The sequence below is a fragment of the Myotis nattereri genome (assembly GCF_964212035.1).
Source record: "Myotis nattereri genome assembly, chromosome: 15".
NCBI lineage: Eukaryota > Metazoa > Chordata > Mammalia > Chiroptera > Vespertilionidae > Myotis > Myotis nattereri.
In genome coordinates this window covers 54,465,034-54,485,665 of record NC_138090.1, presented here as the reverse complement: position 1 = coordinate 54,485,665, position 20,632 = coordinate 54,465,034, and the positions used below count along the sequence as shown (strand labels likewise).

At 48.6% G+C, this 20,632-nt stretch overlaps 1 protein-coding gene and 1 pseudogene across 2 annotated transcripts; one reads left to right on the top strand and one right to left on the bottom strand.

Annotated features, from left to right (window-relative positions):
• The first annotated feature begins 2,052 nt into the window (after positions 1–2,052).
• Positions 2,053–19,542, top strand: LOC308531544 (T-cell-interacting, activating receptor on myeloid cells protein 1-like). Its single transcript, XM_081108504.1, has 11 exons — positions 2,053–2,317; positions 4,222–4,260; positions 6,219–6,509; positions 8,141–8,425; positions 10,015–10,305; positions 12,193–12,231; positions 16,751–16,843; positions 16,962–16,989; positions 17,475–17,512; positions 17,623–17,660; positions 19,265–19,542. The coding sequence occupies exons 1-11, from the start codon at positions 2,284–2,286 to the stop codon at positions 19,388–19,390; spliced, it is 1,302 nt and encodes a 433-aa protein (XP_080964630.1). The 5' UTR covers positions 2,053–2,283; the 3' UTR covers positions 19,391–19,542.
• Positions 4,480–5,160, bottom strand: LOC308531366 (large ribosomal subunit protein uL6-like; annotated as a pseudogene). The gene is made up of 2 exons: positions 5,147–5,160; positions 4,480–4,980 (listed from the first exon to the last, which is right to left on the bottom strand). The product of its transcript is annotated as a large ribosomal subunit protein uL6-like (transcript).
• Positions 19,543–20,632: the final 1,090 nt, after the last annotated feature.

Sequence of the window (20,632 nt, the reverse complement as noted above, 5' to 3'; positions counted from 1 at the left end):
TGCAACTCTTTCTTCCTTTGTTACTCCTCACCTGAGGATATTTTTCCATTGATTTTTAAGGAGAGAGGGAAAGCCTAAGAGAAATATCCATGTGAGGGTAACACATGGATTGGTTGCCTCCTGCACAATCCCCCACCAGGGCCTGGGCCAGGGAGAAGCCTGCAACCGAGGTACGTGCTCTTGACCACAATCGAACCCGGGACCCTTCCTTCTGCAGTCCGATGCTCTACCCACTGAACCAAACTGGCCAGGGCAACATGCACCTCTTTCTTCTTGCAGAATAAGTCCTCTTTTCTTGTTATTAATCCTCACCGGAAGCTACTTTTTCCATTGATTTTTAGAGAAAATGGAGGGGGGGGAGGGGAGAAAGTTGGACAGAAACATGCATGTGTCCCTCCCTGGCTGGGGCCGGGATCAGATCCTGCATCGCAGGTACATGCCCTTGACCAGAACCGAACCCACGACCCTTCAGCCATGGGCTGGCGCTCTCACCACCGAGAAAATCCGGCCAGAACAGCGGTTCTCAACCTGTGGGTCGCGACCCCTTTGGGGATCGAACAACCCTTTCACAGGGGCTGCCTAAGACCATCAGAAAACACATATATAATTACATATTGTTCTTGTGATTCATCACTATGCTTTCATTATGTTCAATTTGTAACAATGCAAATACATCCCGCATATCAGATGTATTCATCACAGTAGCAAAATTACAGTGATGAAGTAGCAACGAAAATAATTTTATGGTTGGGGGTTCCCACAACATGAGGAACTGTATTAAAGGGCATTAGGAAGGTTGAGAACCACTGGGCTAGAACCAGAATAAACCCTTCTTGGTGCCGAAACACCTACTCGATGCTACTTTCCAGCCGACATACCCAAAGCACCTGAAATCACGGAACCCGTGACTCCCCGCCAGGCGGAGGCGGTGACAGAGCGGAAGCAGGTCCCCGGGGTGCGCCTGCGCCACACGCCTCGCCGCTCGCCCCACCCTCACGCCCACCGGAAGCTACCGGCACTATGATGGCTGGGACGACGGTCTTCCCCAGGGATACCCGCTCAGTTGACGACAGAGGTGAGGGCGGCGGTACTCGGTACTCACGGTTGTAGCTGCTGTGCTTCCTCACCAGGACACGAGCGAGCCCTGTGGGGTGAGCGGGGAGGGGTCCCCGGCCCAGGGACCGCATTCCCAGGCCTCTCCCAGAAGCGATGCTGGCGCGGCAGGTGCGCAGACGGAGCGCATAGAAGATTCCAGAAGGTGGACGCAGCACGCACGCTGCGGACCAACGTATCGCACGCTCCCAGAACGCGAGCCCACTGGCCAGCCAGGCGAGCGCTTGGGGGACGGCGTGCGTGCGTGGGGGACGGCGTGCGTGGGGGACGGCGTGCGTGGGGGACGGCGTGCGTGGGGGACGGCGTGCGTGGGGGACGGCGTGCGTGGGGATGGCTTGCGTGAGGAGCGTGCATGAGAAGGGTACGTGGGAGCAGCGTGTGTTGGGATTGGTGTGTAGAAGGCCTTGTGCGTGAGGAGCGTGCGTGGGAACTGCGTGCGTGCCTGCGGGACGTCGTGCGTGAGGGGCGTGCATGGGAGCACGTGCCTGCAGAGCAAGCATTGCGGAGCTGCGTGCCTGGGAGGGGGCGGGCTTGTGGAACGTGTGTTGGAGGCTGCGTGCGTGCGTGCGGCTATATGCGTGCGAAGCGTAGTGCGTTGGGGTTGGGGTGCGCGCAGAGCAAGCGGAAGTGTGTGGGGGGGTGCAGACAGAGGGCACAGGTTCCAAGGGGCGCACGCTGCACGCACGCTCTGGACTCCCCAGCGCGCATGCGTGGGGGGCGGCTTGTGTTAGCGCATGCGCGCGCAGAGCGGGCAGGAGACCGTGCGTCCGGCTTTTGCTGCCCAGGCTTGGCCCAGGTGCACCGTGGGAACTCTGCATGCAATTTTCTATTGTGTGTGACTCTCAGAGTATTTCCAAAAAATGAAAGTGCCTTGCGCAGGACTTCGAACAAGAAGAGACGGATCTCGGGGTGGGCGGAGCCGTCGCCACACACCCCGGATCTATGGGGAAGATGTTGTCATCGCGGGCATCTGGCTTCCTGAGTGGGTTGCGAGGAGGAAACTGTGCACCAGGTGGTGTGGAGAACCAGAGGGTCAGAGCGGTACGGCTCCCCTCCCATCCTGGGGGCACGGCGGGCAGTGGGAGAGCTTGGGTCAGCCCAGGCGCCCCCCCCTTCTTTCTTTAACTGTAAACCGGAAGCCGGGACCCGGGTCTGGGCGAAAGGGACGCTATGATCACAGGATTCCTGTCCCTGCTTTGCCTCGGTGAGTCTCCAGGACCGGGAGGGATGGGGTTGGAGCTGTGAGAAAATTCCTGGTGGAGGGGAGGGTATCGTGGGGAACATGGCAAACACAGCAATGATGGCTGACGTCTGCGTATGGGGTCCAGGCCACCTGTCGGAGTTTGGTGGGCTGTACACAGGCCTGCGTTCTGATATTAGCACCAGCCGATGAGGAACCCCAGGTTCAGAGGCGGTGGTGACCACACCCTCTGTATACTCAGCTGAGAAATTCCAAGCTCGGATAGGATCTCTCAATACGCACCCTCCAAACACCACAGTCTTGCCATGAATGCTGCATTGGCGGATAGGAGGGGCAGGGTCCACAGGGTGTGAGAAGCTGTGGGTTTGGGTGCAAAACAGGAGTACAGGGAAGAACAATGCCTGGGGATGGTGCTTAACAGGAAAATTTCTGCCCTAGCTGGTTTGGCTCAGTGGATAGAGCGTCGGCCTGCGGACTCAAGGGTCCCAGGTTCGATTCCGGTCAAGGGCATGTACCTTGGTTGCGGGCACATCCCCAGTGGGAGGTGTGCAGGAGGCAGCTGATCAATGTTTCTAACTCTATTCCTCTCCCTTCCTCTCTGTAAAAAATCAATAAAATATATTTTTTTAAAAAAGAAAGAAAATTTCTGCCCTAGCTGGTTTGGCTCAGTGGATAGAGCATCGGGCCTGGGGACTGAAGGGTCCCGGGTTCGACTCAGGTCAAGGGCAGGTACCTTGGTTGCAGGCTCCTCCCTGGCCTGGGCGCTGGTCGGCGCTCATGGAGGAGGCAACCAATCCATGTGTTTCTCTCACATGGATATTTCTCTCTGTCTTTCCCTCTCTCTCCTACTCTCAATCAATGAAAAAAATATCCTTGGGTGAGGATTAACAAAAAATGAAGAAAATTTCCTGTTCTCAGCCTGATTTTAATCGTCTTCAACTTGAACATAATGCAAACAGACCACAGCCTGCAAAAAGGAAGACCTGGATGATAACCTTGGGCTGGGCCCAGAGGAGCTCCCAACTTTGAACCAACAGCTCCAGCTCCCTGAGCCCCAGCTCCTCTTCGGTGAGGAGAGGATACCAGGACTTATCTGCCCCAGTTCCTTCCTCCTTCTGGGTACAGCCCTTCCCTGTGGGGTAATACTTCTCCCCCACACACTTGAACTTCAGAGGTGTCTGTAGACATCATTCCCCGGATCTCCAGCTGCAGGGCAGAATCGCTGGGCAGTCAGAGACTGACCTCATCCTCCCCATATTCAGTTCCTGTACCACAAACTCCCTCCGTGTGATTGAGGGAGAAAACCCTCTCTGACACACCATGGTAAAATAACCATTGCAGCTTGTAAGTGGTAAGGATAAACATTGCAATCCCAGAAAATATGAGAGAAAAATGTAGGTCAGTGTTCAAGGATTTAAGAAGGATTTTTAGATGGCGAAAGAAGTCCTAATCGTAAAAGCTTTGTTACAATTCCCAATCCAAAAGGGTTCCTGGAAGGCTCTCCATAAACATAACTTCTGATGAAGGACAAAGAATGGGATGAGAATAAAAGGTAAAACACACACACGGAAATACTTGCAAGGGACACGGCAGATCCTTAACAAATTAGTCAAACCTGGCTGGTGTGGCTCAGTGGTTGAACCAAGAGAGGTCATGGTTCAATTCCTGGCCAGGGCACATGCCCGGGTTGCAGGCTCAATCCCCAGTGGGGGGCTTGCAGGAGGCAGCTGATCAGTGATTTTATCTCATCATTGATGTTTCTATCTCTCCCTCCCTCCCTCTCCCTTCCTTTCTGAAATCAATAAATATACATATATATACATTTTTTTAAATTAGTCAAGCATTCTCTGCCTCGTTTGTAATCCAAGACAAGCACATCATTTGTCTCATGAGGTTTTCTCTTCCAGGGCTCTGTCTGGGTTATGGTGATGATGAGCACAAGAATGGTGAGTTGTCTTTCACACAAACTCCGTTTTTATATCCCGAGTCTCATGACTTTTTTTTTTTATTGTACATCTGTATAGTTGCACAAACAAGCGTGACAAATCATTCGGCATCTCGGTGTTTCCGTAGCTGGACAACTTAGGTCTTATTCATCAGCCCACTGAACTGTTCCTTTTTCAGAAACATAGATACCATCCAAAACCTGTCTGATACCCTTGTTTTTAAACTGTCGTGGCTTGCTGAATCAAAGCAGCTGAATTCGACACAAGTTCAATGTCATTTCCTTCAAGAATCAACTCACCTTTCTGGGCTCGAGATACAGGACAAGCAAAGCCTGACCTCATCGGACCTCTTCGGATGTATTTTTCACCCAAGAAATTTCTAATTTCAACAAGAGGACCATTCTCCTGAATAAGGACGCTGATGGGGAAGTGAGCGTACACAGACCCCATCTTGTAACGGAAGCCCGGTGTAACACCCTTGATCCTGTTCTGTGCATGACGGCAGATAGTGCGAACTGTGGCCAGTTCCTTTCTGTTCCCCCGCCATTTGTCAACCCCGAGCCTCTTTTCTTCCCAGGGAGACTGAGCTCTAGATGGATGTGGTTGAAGTCCCACCGCAGGGTGCCTCTGGGGCCCTTCACAATAACTGTGCGTCCCTCCAGAGTGATGGCCACATTTTCTGGGATGTCCACAGTCTGATTGCTGAGAACGGTCTTCACCCTTGCAGTAGATGCGGCAAAGAGCTCATGATTTTTTTTTAAATATTTTTTTTCAGTTACAGTTGACATATAATATTACATTAGTTGCAGGTGTACAGCATAGTGATTAGACATTTATATACCTTATGAAGTGACCCCTCCTACCCCCCGATAAGTCTAGTCCCCACCTGGTGCCATCCATAGTTATTACAATACTAGAGGCCTGGTGCATGAAATTCGTGCATGGGGCGAGAGGGTGGGGGGTGTCCCTCAGCCTGGCCTGCACCCTCTCCAATCCAGGATCCCTTGGGGGACATCCCTCTTGCAATCCAGGACCACTGGCTTCTAACAATTCATTTGCCTGCCTGCCTGCCTGATCACCCCTAACCACTCTGCCTGCCTGCCTGATCACCCCTAACCGCTTGCTGGGTGGCAGGGCCAGCCTGGCGAGGGGCCGTGGTGGTTCTGGTCTAACAGTCGTTATGGTTGTGATGCCATTACAGTCTCTGGCCTTTTATTATATAGGATTACTGACTATATTCCTGTGCTGTACTCTGCATCCCGGTGACTGTTTTGTGACTGCCAGTTTGTACTTCTTAATCCCTTCATCTTTTTCACCCAGTCCCCCAACACCCTCCCCTCTGACAGCTATCAAGTCTGTTCTCTGAATCTATGAGTTTGTTTCTCTTCTGTTAGTTCATTTATTTTGTCTTTAGAGTCTACATATAAGTGAAATCCTATGGTATTTGTCTTTCTCTGTCTGCTTACTTCACTTAGCATATACGCTCCAGGTCCACCCATGATGTTGAAAATGGCAAGTTCTCATTCTTTTTTTTTTTTTTATGGTTGAGTCATATGACCTTTTCCCTTTAATCCTCTGAATTCCAAGAGAGTGTTCATGGTCATCAAGATAAAGAGCCAAGCCCTGGTGTGGCTCTGTTGGTTGTATGTCATCCCTGCACCAAAGGGTTGCAGGTTGGACTCCCAGTCAGGACACCTGCCCAGATTGTGGGCTCAATCCCCGGTGTGGGGTGTGCAGGAGGCAGCCGATCCATGTTGTGCTCTCACATCGATGTTTCTCTTCTTCTCTCTCTAAGAATCAATGAGCTATTCTTAAAAAAAAAAATAGTCAAGTAAAATATATGATTGTCTTGCCACATGCTGTACACCTGAAACTAATCTAAAATATTGAATGTAAACTGTAATTGAAAAATAAAGTTAAAAAGATAAACAGTCTCACGAATGCTGAATTCTTTCCAGACACCCTCCCCAGGCCGAGGCCCTCCCTCCACGCCTCGCCGGGCTCCGTGGTTGAACGCGGTGGTAACGTGACCCTGAAGTGCCAGGGTCACTTGCAGAACCTGACCTTCATGCTGGGGAAGTGGCAGGACCCTGGGTACAGGCGGGAGCAGAGCTCAGCGGGACTCGATGCTGAATTCCTCCTCACGCACCTACAGCCTGAACATGCCGGGATGTACTTCTGTGCCTACAAGACCCCAGGCTCCCACGGGTGGTCGGAGAAGAGTGAGCACCTGCACCTGCAGGTCACAGGTGAGCAGGCGGCCTCGGCCTTTCTCCTGGGAGCACAGGCTCCTTGTCCTGTGATGGGACCCGGCAGGGAAGAAAGAATCCAGGAAGCAGACAGACAGGTGACCCCCTCGAGAGCAGGGAAATGGGAACTGGGTGTGGGGACAAGACTGTCATCAGGGCTCTGAGTGGGTCTCAACAATGTGGATGTGGGACAGTGTTTTATTTTATTTTATTTTTTAAATATATTTTTACTAGAGGCCCAATGCACGAATTCGTGCTAGAGTAGGCTTTCCTTCCCCCGGTTGCCAGCACCAGCTTCCCTCTGGCACCTGGGACCTGGGCTCCCCTTGTAGCCCGGGCTTCGTCCGGAAGGTCATCTGGAAGGACGTCCGGTATAATTAGCATATTTCTCTCTGATTTCAGAGAGAAAGAGAGGGAGGGTGGGAGGGAGGGAGGGAGAGACAGAGGCGTCAATGATGAGGTAGAATCATTGATTGGCTGCCTCCTGCACACCCACACGGGATGAGCCCACAATCTGGGCATATGCCCGGACTGGGAATCAAACCATGACCTCTTAGTTCAGTGATGGCGAACCTTTTGAGCTCGGCGTGTTAGCATTTTGAAATACCCTAACTTAACTTTGGTACCGTGTCACATATAGAAATTTTTTGATCTTTGCAACCATAGTAAAACAAAGACTTATATCTTTTATATTTACTTTATATATTTAGATGCTGTTTAACAAAGAAAAATCAACCAAAAAAATGAGTTCGCATGTCACCTCTGATGCGCGTGTTCATAGGTTCGCCATCACTCTCCTACTTTGTAGGCTGACGCTCAACCACTGAGCCACGCTGGCCGGGCCAGGGTCTGCCTTCTTTCATGTCCTTGCAAAGATTAGCCCCAAACGCTGACCTTCAAATAGGTCCTGTCCTTGATCTGGGCTCTGGGCTGCCTTATCTCCAGGTCCTGTCCTCCTTCAGTTTCCAAAGGTCGGTGAGAAAATATCTTCTTTATAGTGAGGAGCTATCAAGCAACTGTATTTCTATTTCTCTTACGTGCCCCTCCCCTTTCAGGATCACTCCTACACTCTCCCTTCTTCAACATAAAGCCTGCGAAGACTCCATGTCACCGTATGGCACTCTGATCCCATTCGACAGAACTGAATGTATGATTTTTGCTCTGATGAAAATGGGAATCTCAGAACCATTATAAATTGAAAAATAAATTTAAAAAAATCAAACTGAGCATCATGGCAGCAAAAGACATCCCTTATTTTTGTCCCTCCTTTCAACAACAAATATTCAGCATCCATCTACAAATAGAAGTATTTCCCGTGCACCAAAGGGTTGCCAGTTCAATTCCTGGTCAGGGCACCTGCCCGGGTTGTGGGCTCGATCCCCGGTGGGGGGTGTGCAGGAGGCAGCCGATCCATGTTGTGCTCTCACATCAATGTTTCTCTCCTTCTCCCTCTAAGAATCAATGAGCTATTCTTTGAAAAAAAAAAAAAATGAGAGTCAAGTAAGATATGATTGTCTTGCCACATGCTGTACACCTGAAACTAATCTAAAATATTGAATGTAAACTGTAATTGAAAAATAAAATTAAAATTAAAAAGATAAACAGTCTAACGAATGCTGAATTCTCTCCAGACACCCTCCCCAGGCCCTCCCTCCACGCCTCGCCGGGCTCCGTGGTTGGACGTGGTGGTAACGTGACCCTGAAGTGCCAGGGTCACTTGCAGAACCTGACCTTCATGCTGGGGAAGTGGCAGGACCCTGGGTACAGGCGGGAGCAGAGTTCAGCGGGACTCGATGCTGAATTCCTCCTCACGCACCTACAGCCTGAACATGCCGGGATGTACTTTTGTGCCTACAAGACCCCGGGCTCCCACGGGTGGTCGGAGAAGAGCGCGCACCTGCACCTGCAGGTCACAGGTGAGCAGGCAGCCTCGGGCCTTTCTCCTGGGAGCACAGGCTCCTTGTCCTGTGATGGGACCCGGCAGGGAAGAAGGAATCCAGGAAGCAGACAGACAGGTGACCCCCTCAAGTGCAGGGAAATGGGAACTGGGTGTGGGGACAAGACTGTCATCAGGGCTCTGAGTGGGTGTCAACAATGTGGATGTGGGACAGTGTTTTATTTATTTTTTATTATTTTTTAAATATATTTTTACTAGAGGCCCAATGCACAAATTCATGCAAGAGTAGGCCTTCCTTCCCCCGGCTGCCAGCACCGGATTCTCTCTGGCACCCGGGACCCGGGCTCCCCTTGTAGCCCGGGCTTTGTCCGGGAGGTCGTCCAGAAGGATGTCCGGTCTAATTAGCATATTTGTCTCTGATTTCAGAGAGAGAGAGAGAGGAGTGTCAATAATGAGGTAGAATCATTGATTGGCTTCCTCCTGCACACCCACACTGGGGATGAGCCCACAATCTGGGCATATGCCCTGACTGAGAATGAAACCATGACCTCCTAGTTCATAGGCTGACATTCAACCACTGAGCCACACTGGCAGGGCCAGGATCTGCCTTATTTCATGTCCTTGCAAAGATTAGCCCTAAACGCTGATCTTCAAATAGGTCCTGTCCTTGATCTGGGCTCTGGGCTGCCTTATCTCCAGGTCCTGTCCTCCCTCAGTTTCCATGGGTCTGTGAGAAAAATCTCTTCTTTATAGTGAGTGGCTATTAAACAACTGTGATTCTATTTCTCTTACGTGCCCCTCCCCTATCAGGATCACTCCTACACTCTCCCTTCTTCTACATAAAGCCTGCAGTGACTCCAGGTCACTGTATGGCACTCTGATCCCATTCGACAGAACTGAATGTATTATTTTTTTTAAATATATTTTATTGATTTTCCACAGAGAGGAAGGGAGAGGGATAGAGAGCTAGAAACATCGATGAGAAAGAAACGTCGATCAGCTGCCTCCTGCACACCCCCTACTGGGGATGTGCCCGTAACCAAGGCACACGCCCTTGACTGGAATCGAACCTGGGACCCTTCAGTCCACAGGCCAACGCTCCATCCACTGAGCCAAGCCGGCCAGGGCTGAATGTATTATTTTTGCTCTGATGAAAATGGGAATCCCAGAACCATTATAAATTGAAAAATAAATTTAGAAAAATCAAACTGAGCATCATGGCGGCAAAAGACATCCCTTATTTTTGTCCCTCCCTTCAACAACAAATATTCAGCATCCATCTACAAATAGAAGTATTTCCCGTGCACCAAAGGGTTGCCAGTTGGATTCCCGGTCAGGGCATTTGCCCGGGTTGTGGGCTCGATCCCCGGTGGGGGGTGTGCAGGAGGCAGCCGATCCATGTTGTGCTCTCACATTGATGTTTCTCTCCTTCTCCCTCTAAGAATCAATGAGCTATTCTTAAAAAAATAAGATAGAGTCAAGTAAAATATATGATTGTCTCACCACGTGCTATACACCTGAAACTAATCTAAAATATTGAATGTAAACTGTAATTGAAAAATAAAGTTAAAAAGATAAACAGTCTAACGAATGCTGAATTCTCTCCAGACACCCTCCCCAGGCCGAGGCCCTCCCTCCACGCCTCGCCGGGCTCCGTGGTTGGACGTGGTGGTAACGTGACCCTGAAGTGCCAGGGTCACTTGCAGAACCTGACCTTTATGCTGGGGAAGTGGCAGGACCCTGGGTACAGGCGGGAGCAAAGCTCAGCGGGACTCGATGCCGAATTCCTCCTCACGCACCTGCAGCCTGAACATGCCGGGATGTACTTTTGTGCCTACAAGACCCCGGGCTCCCACGGGTGGTCGGAGAAGAGTGAGCACCTGCACCTGCAGGTCACAGGTGAGCAGGCAGCCTCGGGCCTTTCTCCTGGGAGCACAGGCTCCTTGTCCTGTGATGGGACCCGGCAGGGAAGAAGGAATCCAGGAAGCAGACAGATGCCACCCCTCGAGTGCAGGGAAATGGGAACTGAGTGTGGGGACAAGACTGTCATCAGGGCTCTGAGTGGGTCTCAACGATGTGGATGTGGGGCCGTGTTTTATTTTTTTAATGTTTAGTTATTTATTTGAGAGAGAGACGGGAGAAATGTTGATTTGTTGTTCCACTTATTTATGCATTCATTGGTTGATTATTTTTTAGTTACTCTCTATTTTTATTTTTTATTTTTTAAAATATATTTTATTGATTTATTACAGAGAGGAAAGGAGAAGGATAGAGAGTTAGAAACGTCAATGAGAGAGAAATATCGATCAGCTGCCTCCTGCGCACCCCCCACTGGGGATGTGCCCGCAACCAAGGTACATGCCCTTGACCGGAATCGAACCTGGGACCTTTCAGTCCGCAGGCCGACGCTCTATCCACTGAGCCAAACCGGTTACAGCTACTCTCTATTTTAAAAGAATAGTTTATTCTTTAAAATATTAGAGAGAAAGGAAGAGGGAGAGGGAGAGAGCGAGAGAGAGAAACATTAATGTGAGAGCTGCCTCCTGCATGCCCCCTACAAGAGATCAAGTCTACAACCCAGGCATGTGCCTTTGACCAGGAATTGAACCAGCAACCTCCGGGTACATGGAACAAGGTCCAACCAATGGAGCCACACTGGCCAGGGCCATTGGCTGATTCTTGCACGTGCCCTGACTGGGGATCGAACATGCAACCTTGGTGTACCCAGACAACGCTCTGATCAACTGAGCTAGCTGGCCAGGGCAGTGGGACAGTGTTTTAGAATAGAGGTATTAATAGAAAACTTAAGGTGCCGCAAGGCCAAGGGATCAAGAGACGATTGTCGTTGAAGAGATAATTTGGTGCAGTTCCCAAGAGGCCATGCAGAGGGCCACGTGGGGAAGCACTAGTCAGCCAAAAATTGTGAGACCTAATCGTTAAATTAAGTAAAGTTGCAAGATATAAAATCAACATATAGAAATCAGTTTCATTTCTATATACTAACAACAAAATATCTGAAAAAGAATTAAAGAAAGCAATCACATTCACAATAGCATAAAAAACAATAAAATACTTAGAAATAAATTTAACCAAGAAGTGAAATATACTTAGAAATAAATTTAACCAAGAAGTGAAATATCTGTACAGTGAAAACAACAAAACTCTAATGAAATTAAGACACAAAGGAATGGAAAGATATACCATATTCATGAATAAAAATAATTAATATTGGTAAAATACCCATATTACCCAAAGCCATCTATAGATTTGATGCCATCTCTATTAAAATACCAATAACATTTCTCACAGAAGTAGAACCATCCTAAAATTGGCATGAAACAGACAGCAGACCCTAAATAGCCAAAGCATCCTGAGAAAGAACAAAGTTGGAGGTATCACACTCCCTAATTTTATTTTTTTCATTTTTTAAAATATATTTTTATTGATTTCAGAGGGGAAAGGAGAGGGAGAGAGAGATTGAAACATCAATGATGAGTTTCAGTTGGTTACAGCATCATCCCAATACGCCGAGGTTGTGGGTTTGATCCCCAGTCAGGGCACCAATGAACGCATAAATGGGTGAACAACCAATCGATGTTTCTCTCTCTTTCTCTCTAAAAATCAAAAAATAAAAACTAGTAATCATATCAAACTTCAGCAGTATTAAGAGTAATACTGACCCAGTAAGATTCTCTTCTCTACTTCTGGGTTTATAGAACATGAGCACTTACACCCCTGAGATCACCATGTCATCATTATGACTGCATTTTGCATCCTGTTTTCTAGATAACCATGACAGGCTTGGAGCTTCCTCATCAAAAACAGGTAAGATAATTAGAGATTTTTTTTTTACTGATGATATCCACCTCACGAGGCAGGGGATCCCTTTTGATTGAAAGGCACAAGGGGAATCTTAATGCCCACTTTCTCATGTTTTGGGAGGAACTACTGCATTTGAGGGAGATGGCTTCTGAGCCGCTCCTGAAAATCCTGGTGACTAAAAACATCTCGAGGTGCATGGTCTGCCATCCTATATAATAAAAGGCTAATATGCAAATTGTCCCTCAACCGGGAGTTCGACCAGGGGGTGGGGCCGGCCAACTACTCAAGGCCCCTCCCCCAACACCGGCGCCACCCCTGATCAGACCCCAGCCAGCCAGACCCCACCTGTGCATGAATTCGTGCTCTGGGCCTCTAGTCTTTCATAATAAAAACTCTGGTGGAGTTTTGTGAAGCCTGGGGGTGAGTTTGTGTGACTGGCTTGGAGCCCGGGATCAAGACCCAAAGAGCTCAGGTACTTTGGCGATATGTATGATCAGGTCTCAATACGACTTTAAAGTTCTCAACAAATAGGTGAATATTAAATTCTTTTTCTCTGATGTTGCTTTTCCATGAAGAATTGCCTAAGGTTATGTCCTCAGAGATGCTTATAAAAATTAGGGCTTTGGGTCGTTTTATTGATGGATTGATTTTTAAAAAGGAAGGAATAGAAATGTCAGTTTGGTGTTCCATTGATGTATTCATTGGTTGATTCTTTTTTTTAAATATATTTTTATTGATTTCAAAGAGAAAGAGAGAGGGAGAGAAAGAAACATCAATGATGAGAGAGAATCATGGATTGGCTGCCTCCTGCACACCCCCTACTGGGGACTGAGCCCACAACCCGGGCATGTGCCCTTGACCAGAATTAAACCTGGGACCCTTCAGTCCATAGGCCGGTGCTCTAGCCACTGAGCCAAACAGGCTAGGGCACATTGGTTGATTCTTGTATGTGCCCTGACCAGGGATTGAACTTGCAACCTTGGTGTATGGGGACAATGCTCTCACCAGCTGAGCTATCTGGCCAAGTCTTGGGCTTTCCTGTGCAAGCATCCCAGTTCCTGCTTCATCTAAGTTCTACCCACGAGTAGGCTTGCTGGGACGTGTGGTAACTCTGTGTTTAACTGTTGGAGGACCGCCAGGCTGTTTGCCAAAGTGGCTGCACCATTTTACCTTCCTGCCATATACGTGGCTCCTTCTAGCTCCACAACCTTGCCAATCCTCGTTCATTTCCTTTCCTTGTATTATAGCCATCCACGTGGGTGTGCAAGTCATTTCTTAAAATGTACTTCCTGAATTCATACTTAAACCACCACAGTTCTTTTTATTCCTTTTTTTTCTATCCATAATAATGGAAAGTTAGAATTTTATTTATTTACTTATTTATCCTCACCCGAGGATATTTTTCCATTGATTTTTATTTATTTATTTTAATATATTTTTATTGATATAGAGCAGTGATGGTGAACCTATGAACTCCTTTTTTTGGTTGATTTTTCTTTGTTAAATGGTATTTAAATATATAAAATAAATATAAAAAATATGTCTGTTTTACTATGGTTGCAAATATCAAAAAATTTCTATATGTGACACGGCACCAGAGTTAAGTTAGGGTTTTTCAAAATGCTGACATGCCGAGCTCAAAAGGTTCGCCATCACTGATATAGAGGAAGGGAGAGGAAGAGAGAGAAACATCAATGATGAGAGAGAATCATTGATCGGCTGCCTCCTGCATGACCCCCGCTGGGGATTGAGACTGCAACCCAGGCATGTGCCCTTGACCTGAATCGAACCCAGGACCTTTCAGTCCGCAGGCCGATGCTCTATCCACTGAGCCAAACCGGCCAGGGCTCCATTGATTTTTAGAGAGAGTGGAAGAGAGAGAGGAAAAGACAGAGAGAAACATTGATATGAGAGACACACATTGATTGGTTGCCTCGTGCACGTGCCCTGACCAGGGCCCGGGCCAGGGAGGAGCCTGCAACCCAGGTACATACATTCCCTTGACCGGAATTGAACCTGGAACTCTTCAGTCTCCAGGCTGATGCTCTATCCAGTGAGCCACACTGGCTAGGGCTGAACCACCACAATTCTAAACAGAATGACAGATCTTTAAGCACAGATATGTTGCCCACAGCCGGGATATGCATGCCTGGAAGCTGCCGGAAGGGGCCCGAGCTCCCATTCCGTGCAGACTGGTAAGGAATCTCACCACGTAACTGGGGCACAAGGCCAGGCTTTCTCTCTGGGACCTGTCCCTTCCTTCGGGTGCCTGTGCCAGACTGTAGCCCACTGCTCCATCACTTCCTCCAGGCCGGCAGCGTAGACTCTGTCACTTACTTTGGCTGTTAGTAAACAGACATGTGAAACTTGACCAGGATGTGTGGACATCTCAGGGCAAACCCGGTTCATCGGGTTGTGGGGCCCTAGGGAGGGGACAATTTTGCAAGAACCTGCTTCTCATTTCTAGCACGTTGCTAAGGGAGAGAAACTGCAGGCTGCACGGGGGGAGAAGTAAAAGGTGGAGCAGGGCTGATGTTTCTCTGCTTCCACCCAGGGCCCGGGAACAGCTGTCCCTGCCCGTGTGCGTAAGGCCACGCAGATGCCCTGGTAGAATCGTCGCTTTTGAGGGTCTCTCGGATTCGGTGCCACCCGAAGCCAACTCTTAATTGTTACGGCAAAAGTGATACTGGAGAGGAGTGGGGAAGGGGGGTTTGGGGGGAAAGAGACTCAACAACGGTGGGATGTTCCAGTCCCTCTGCTCTGTCTTGCAAGAAAGCACAGGAGAGTGCCCTGGCTGGTGTGGCTCAGTGGATAGAGCGTCAGCCTGCGGACCGAAGGGTCCCAGGTTCGATTCCAGTCTAAGGGCACATGCTTGGGTTGCAGGCTCGATCCCCAGTTGGGGGCGTGCAGGAGGCAGCCAACCCATGATTCTCTCTCATCATTGATGTTTCTAGCTCTCTCTTCCTCTCCCTTCCTCTCTGAAATCAATAAAAATATATTATTTATATATATATTAGAAGCCCGTTGCACGAAGATTCGCGCAGTAGGCCTTCCTTCCCCTGGCTGCCGGCACCGGTTTTCCTCCGGCACCCGGGACCCAGGCCTTTGGTCCGGCTGCAGCGGAGAAGCCAAGCCTCTTCAGTCTTCACTCCACGCCTGTGTATGCAAATTAACCGCCATCTTTGTTGGGTTAATTTGCATAGTCGCTCTGATTGGGTGGTGGGCGTAGCAGAGTGACACCGATTTGCATGTTTCTCTTTTATTAGTGTGTGTGTGTGTGTATATATATATATACACATACGCACACACACACACACACACATACACACACACTGAGTGGCCAGATTATTATGACCGACCAGATTATTATGACCATCCCATCAGTACAATGAAGTGAATTAATTATGCAAATAATAATAATAAAACCTTGAGCGTATTTGCTTAGGAAGTTTTCAGTATTCAGTATTTTTGGAAGTGTCAATGAAGTACTGATGGGGTGGTCATAATAATCTGGCCAGTCATAGATATTTATATATTTAAATATATGTACATATATTTTAAAATACTTAAAGCACGGGGACATTCCTACTCTGAAGTGGCAGCTCCACGTGTTTTTCTAAAAAGATTAAAAAAAATTTATTTCAGTTGACACATGTTAGTTTCAGGTGTGCAGTATAGTGTGGTTAGACATTTATATACCTTACAAAGTGATCATCCTGATAAGTCCAGTGCCCACCTGGCACCATCCAGTTATCACAATATTATTCACTATATTCCCTATGCTGTACCCCCATGACTATTCTGTAACTGCCCATCTACTTTTTAAAAAAATATCTTTCTACTGATTTCAAAGAGGAAGGGAGAGAGAGAGAGAAACATCCGTGATGAGAGAGAATCATGGATCGGCTGCCTCCTGCACACCCCCTACTGGGGATCAAGCCTGCAACCCAGGCATGTGCCCTTAGACTGGAATCGAACCCAGGACCTTTCAGTCCGCAGGCCGATGCTCTATCCACGGAGCCAAACTGGCTAGGACCCATCTACTTCTAAACCCCTTCACCTCTCTCATTTAGTCCCTCTGGCAGCCATCGCTTGTTCTCTGTATCTATGAGCCGGTTTCTGTTGTGCTTGTTAACCTATTTTGTTCTTTAGATTCCACACAATTAGTGAGATCATATGGTTTTTTGTCTTTCTCTGTATAACCCGGCAATTCTACTTCTGGGTATTTATCTGAAGAAATTCCAAAGCGCTCCTTTGAGACGTTACACGCACCCCTACGTTCGTTACCGCGACCTTTACAATAGCCAACACGCGGAAGCAGCCTTAGTGCCCATGGTTAGACGAGTGGGTAAAAAGCCCGTGGGACACGCACACCACGGCCTATGGCTCTGCCAGGAACAAGAAGGAAATGACGCCCGTGGCGACAGCATGGCGGGCCCAGAGGGCACTGCGCTGAGTGAAATAAGGCGGCTCCTCTTACCTGTTCTGCTAAACCCGCTCTGACGTGCTCCTGTCCCCCCAGACAGCAGGGTCATCTTCTTCACCGCCTTCAGCTGCCTCGCCATCTTCCTCCTCTTCCCCTCGGTCATCCTCATCTACAGGCGCAGTCAGCCCGGTGAGTGAGTTCGCAGAAATGCCCGTTGAAACCGCTGGGGAAGGGGAGCGAAGAGGGGGAGTTGCTCATCAGATAAATTCCTCCCCTCCCCGCCCCCCCGCCGTGTGTTTTTTTGCAGGCTCATCCCATGAAGAGTCCGCCAAGAGGTAGGTACTTGGAAGTCTCAGACTCCATCCTTCAGAGACCCCATTGCTCATGCCCAGCCCCACCACGTTCCCCCCTGGCAACTCCCTCTCCACGTCTGTGCTGTGACCTTCCTCCTCGCCTCTCCAAAACCCTTATCATCCCTCCAAAAATCTCCATATCCCGTGTTTTTTTTTATTTACTTATTTTTTGTTAATCCTCACCCAAGGATATTTTTCCATTGATTTTTTTTTTTAGGGAGAGTGGAAAGAGAGGGAAAGACAGAGAGAAAATATCGATGCGAGAGAAACACATGGATTGGTTGCCTCCTGCATGAGCCCGACCAGGGTCCTGGTTGGGGAGGAGCCTGCAACCAAGTGCGTGTGCCCTTGACCTGAATCAGACCCAGGACCCTTTGGTCCGCAGGCCGAGGCTCTATCCACTGAGCCACACCGGCTAGGGCCATATCCCATATTTTAATGTGTGTTTCTCTCTCTCTCTCTCTCAGAACTAGACATTCCTTTTTTCCCGAGCAGGAGGACTCAGGTAAGTGATAAGAGAAAAACCCAGGAGAGAGTCGCTGGATAGAAAGATGACAATCGGACTCCTGCCGGCTGAGAACTGAGTCTTTGTGTGTTTTTCTTCCTTGATTGCAGATCTGCCCAAGCAGGAAAGGGCATCGCTCTCGCTCTCGGTGAGTTCTCCCCATCGGATTCCCCAGCAGCTCCCTCAGCCCCAGGCTGCCCTGCCTGCTTCCGGGCTCAGCCCTTACTCTGGCTACAAGGATGCCCCAGCTCACACTGTTAGGAGGCCAGTGAACACCGTGTTTAAAAACATGTGTTATTTCCTGGCCGGGTGGCTTCGTCAGTGGGAGTGTCGTCCTGTACATCAAAAGGTTGTGGGTTCGATTCCCGATCAGGGCACATACCTGGGTTGCAGAGTTTTTCTTTCTTTTTTAAGTCCTCATCGGTTTGGCTCAGTGGATAGAGCTTCGGCCTTCGGACTCAAGGGTCCCAGGTTCGATTCCTGTCAAGGGCATGTACCTTGGTTGTGGGCACATCCCCATTGGGGAGTGTGCAGGAGGCAGCTGATCGATGTTTCTGACTCTCTCTATCCCTCTCCCTTCCTCTCTGTAAAAAATCAATAAAATACATTAAATATTTTTCTTTATTTTCATATATGTATATTTTTATTGATTTCAGAGAGGAAGGGAGAGGAAGAGAAAGATAGAAACATCAATGATGAGAGAGAATCATTGATTGGCTGCCTCCTGCACACCCCCTACTAGGGATTGAGCCTGCAACCCGGGCATGTGCCCTTGACTGGGAATCAAACCTTCAGTCCACAGGCTAACACTCTATCCACTTAGCCACACCAGCTAGGGTGGTTTTTCTTTTTTATTTAATATATTTTTATTGATTTCAGAGAGGAAGGGAGAAGAAGAGAAACATAGAAAGATAGAAACATCAATGATGAGAAAGAATCATTGATCGGCTGCCTCCTGCACACCCCCTACTAGGGATCTAGCCTGCAACCCGGGCATGTGCCCTTGACTGGGAATCAAAGCCAGGACCCTTCAGTCCGCAAGCCAACGCTCTATCCACTGAGCAACACCAGCCAGGGCGGTTTTTCTTTTTTTAATCTTTATCGATGAAAGTATTACATATATCCCCTTGGGTGGCAGGTTTGATCCCCGGTTGGGGCCTGTATGGGAGGCAACCGATCCATGTTTTTCTCTCCCCCTCTCTCTCTTCCTCTCTCCCTCCCTCCTTCCCTCCCTCCTTTCCACTCTCTCTAAAAAACTCAGTGGAGAAAAAAGACAAAAGTAAAGCGCTGCCTGCTGGGACTCTCTGCCAGTACAGGAACGGCCTGGAGCTGCGCTGTCCGGAACACAGCCTCCGCCGCCTGTGCCATCACACATTTGAAAAACACCTCCTCTGGCATGTGTCCAAATTTAATGTAATTTTAATTCATTTACATTGAAGCAGCCCTACATGGCTCAAGGCTACCATACTGGACAGCTCGCTCTCAATGCCCATGTGGCCAGCCAGTGTGGCTCCGTGGTTGAGCGTTGACCTATGAACCAGGAGGTCACGGTTCAGTTCCCCGCCAGGGCACATGCCTGGGTTGGGGGCTCAGTCCCCAGTGTGGGGTGTGCAGGAGGCAGCCGATCGGTGATTCTCTCTCATCATCGATGTTTGTGTCTCTCTCTTTTCCAGCATTTCTGAAATCAATAAAAATATATATATTTTTAAAAAGCAATAAATGCCCATGTCTACCCATCTCTTTCCCCCAAAGACTGAAGACCCCCAGGAAGGGACCGGTGCTGATGGAAACAGCAAGACTCCGTCCGAGGCAGCGGCAGCGTCTGTCCCGGCCGAGGAGCCCCCAGGACCTGGTGACTGTGCCACGCTGAACGTGTAGGAGGCTGGCCAGAGCCTGGAGGAAGGACTTCTCCCCCAGGGAGGAGGGGCTTTGGGTTCAGGTGGCTGAGACGACTGGACATAAATCCACACCACTCTGCCCTCGGCGCATAATCCGTACTAATAAAATTAAGTTTTTGGTGTTTTTTTTTCAAATATGCTTCTATTTATTTTATTTTATTTTATTATTTTTTTAATCCTCACCTGAAGATATTTTTCCATTGATTTTCAGAGAGAGTGGAAGAGAGAGGGAAAGACAGAGAGAAACATGGATGTGAGAGAAACACATTGATTGGTTGCCTCCTGCAGGTGCCCTGATGCCCTTGACCCGAATCGAACCCTGGACCCTTTGGTCCCCAGGCCAACGCTCTAGCCCAGGGGTGGGCAAACTTTTTGACTCGAGGGCCACAATGGGTTCTTAAACTGGACCGGAGGCCGGAACAAAAGCATGGATGGAGTGTTTGTGTGAACTAATATAAATTCAAAGTAAACATCATTACATAAAAGGGTACGGTCTTTTTTTTTTTTTAGTTTTATTCATTTCAAACGGGCCAGATCCAGCCCTCGGGCCGTAGTTTGCCCATGGCTGCTCTAGCCACTGAACCAAACCGGGTAAGGCTATTGATTTTATTTTATTTTATTAATTTAATTTTATTGTTTAAAGCAGGGGTCCTCAAACTACAGCCCACGGGCCACATGCAAATACAAATATTGTATTTGTTCCCGTTTTTATTACTTCAAAATAAGATATGTGCAGTGTGCATAGGAATTTGTTCATAGTTTTTTTTTAAACTATAGTCCGGCCCTCCAATGGTCTGAGGGACAGTGAACTGGCCCCCTGTTTAAAAAGTTTGAGGACCCCTGGTTTAAAGTATTACAAATAGTAGTACATATTGGGCTATTGAGTTTAGAGAGAGAGGAAGGGAGAGGAATGGAAAAGGAGAGAAACATCGATGAGAGAGAAACATCCATTGGCTGCCTTTGCACGCCCCCTACTGGGGATCCAGCCCACAACCAGGGCATGAGCCTGGAACAGAACCTGTGACCTCACCAGCCAGGCAAAATGTAAGTTTTTATCTTATTGTTGCCCCTCCTCCCAGAAGTTACCGGCCCTGGCCGGGTGTCTCAGTTCGTTGGGGCATCTTCCCATACAACAATCCTCCCGTACACCAAAAGGCTGCAGGTTCATCCCCAATCAGAGTACATGCAGGAGGCAACCGATTGGTATTTCTCTCTCACATTA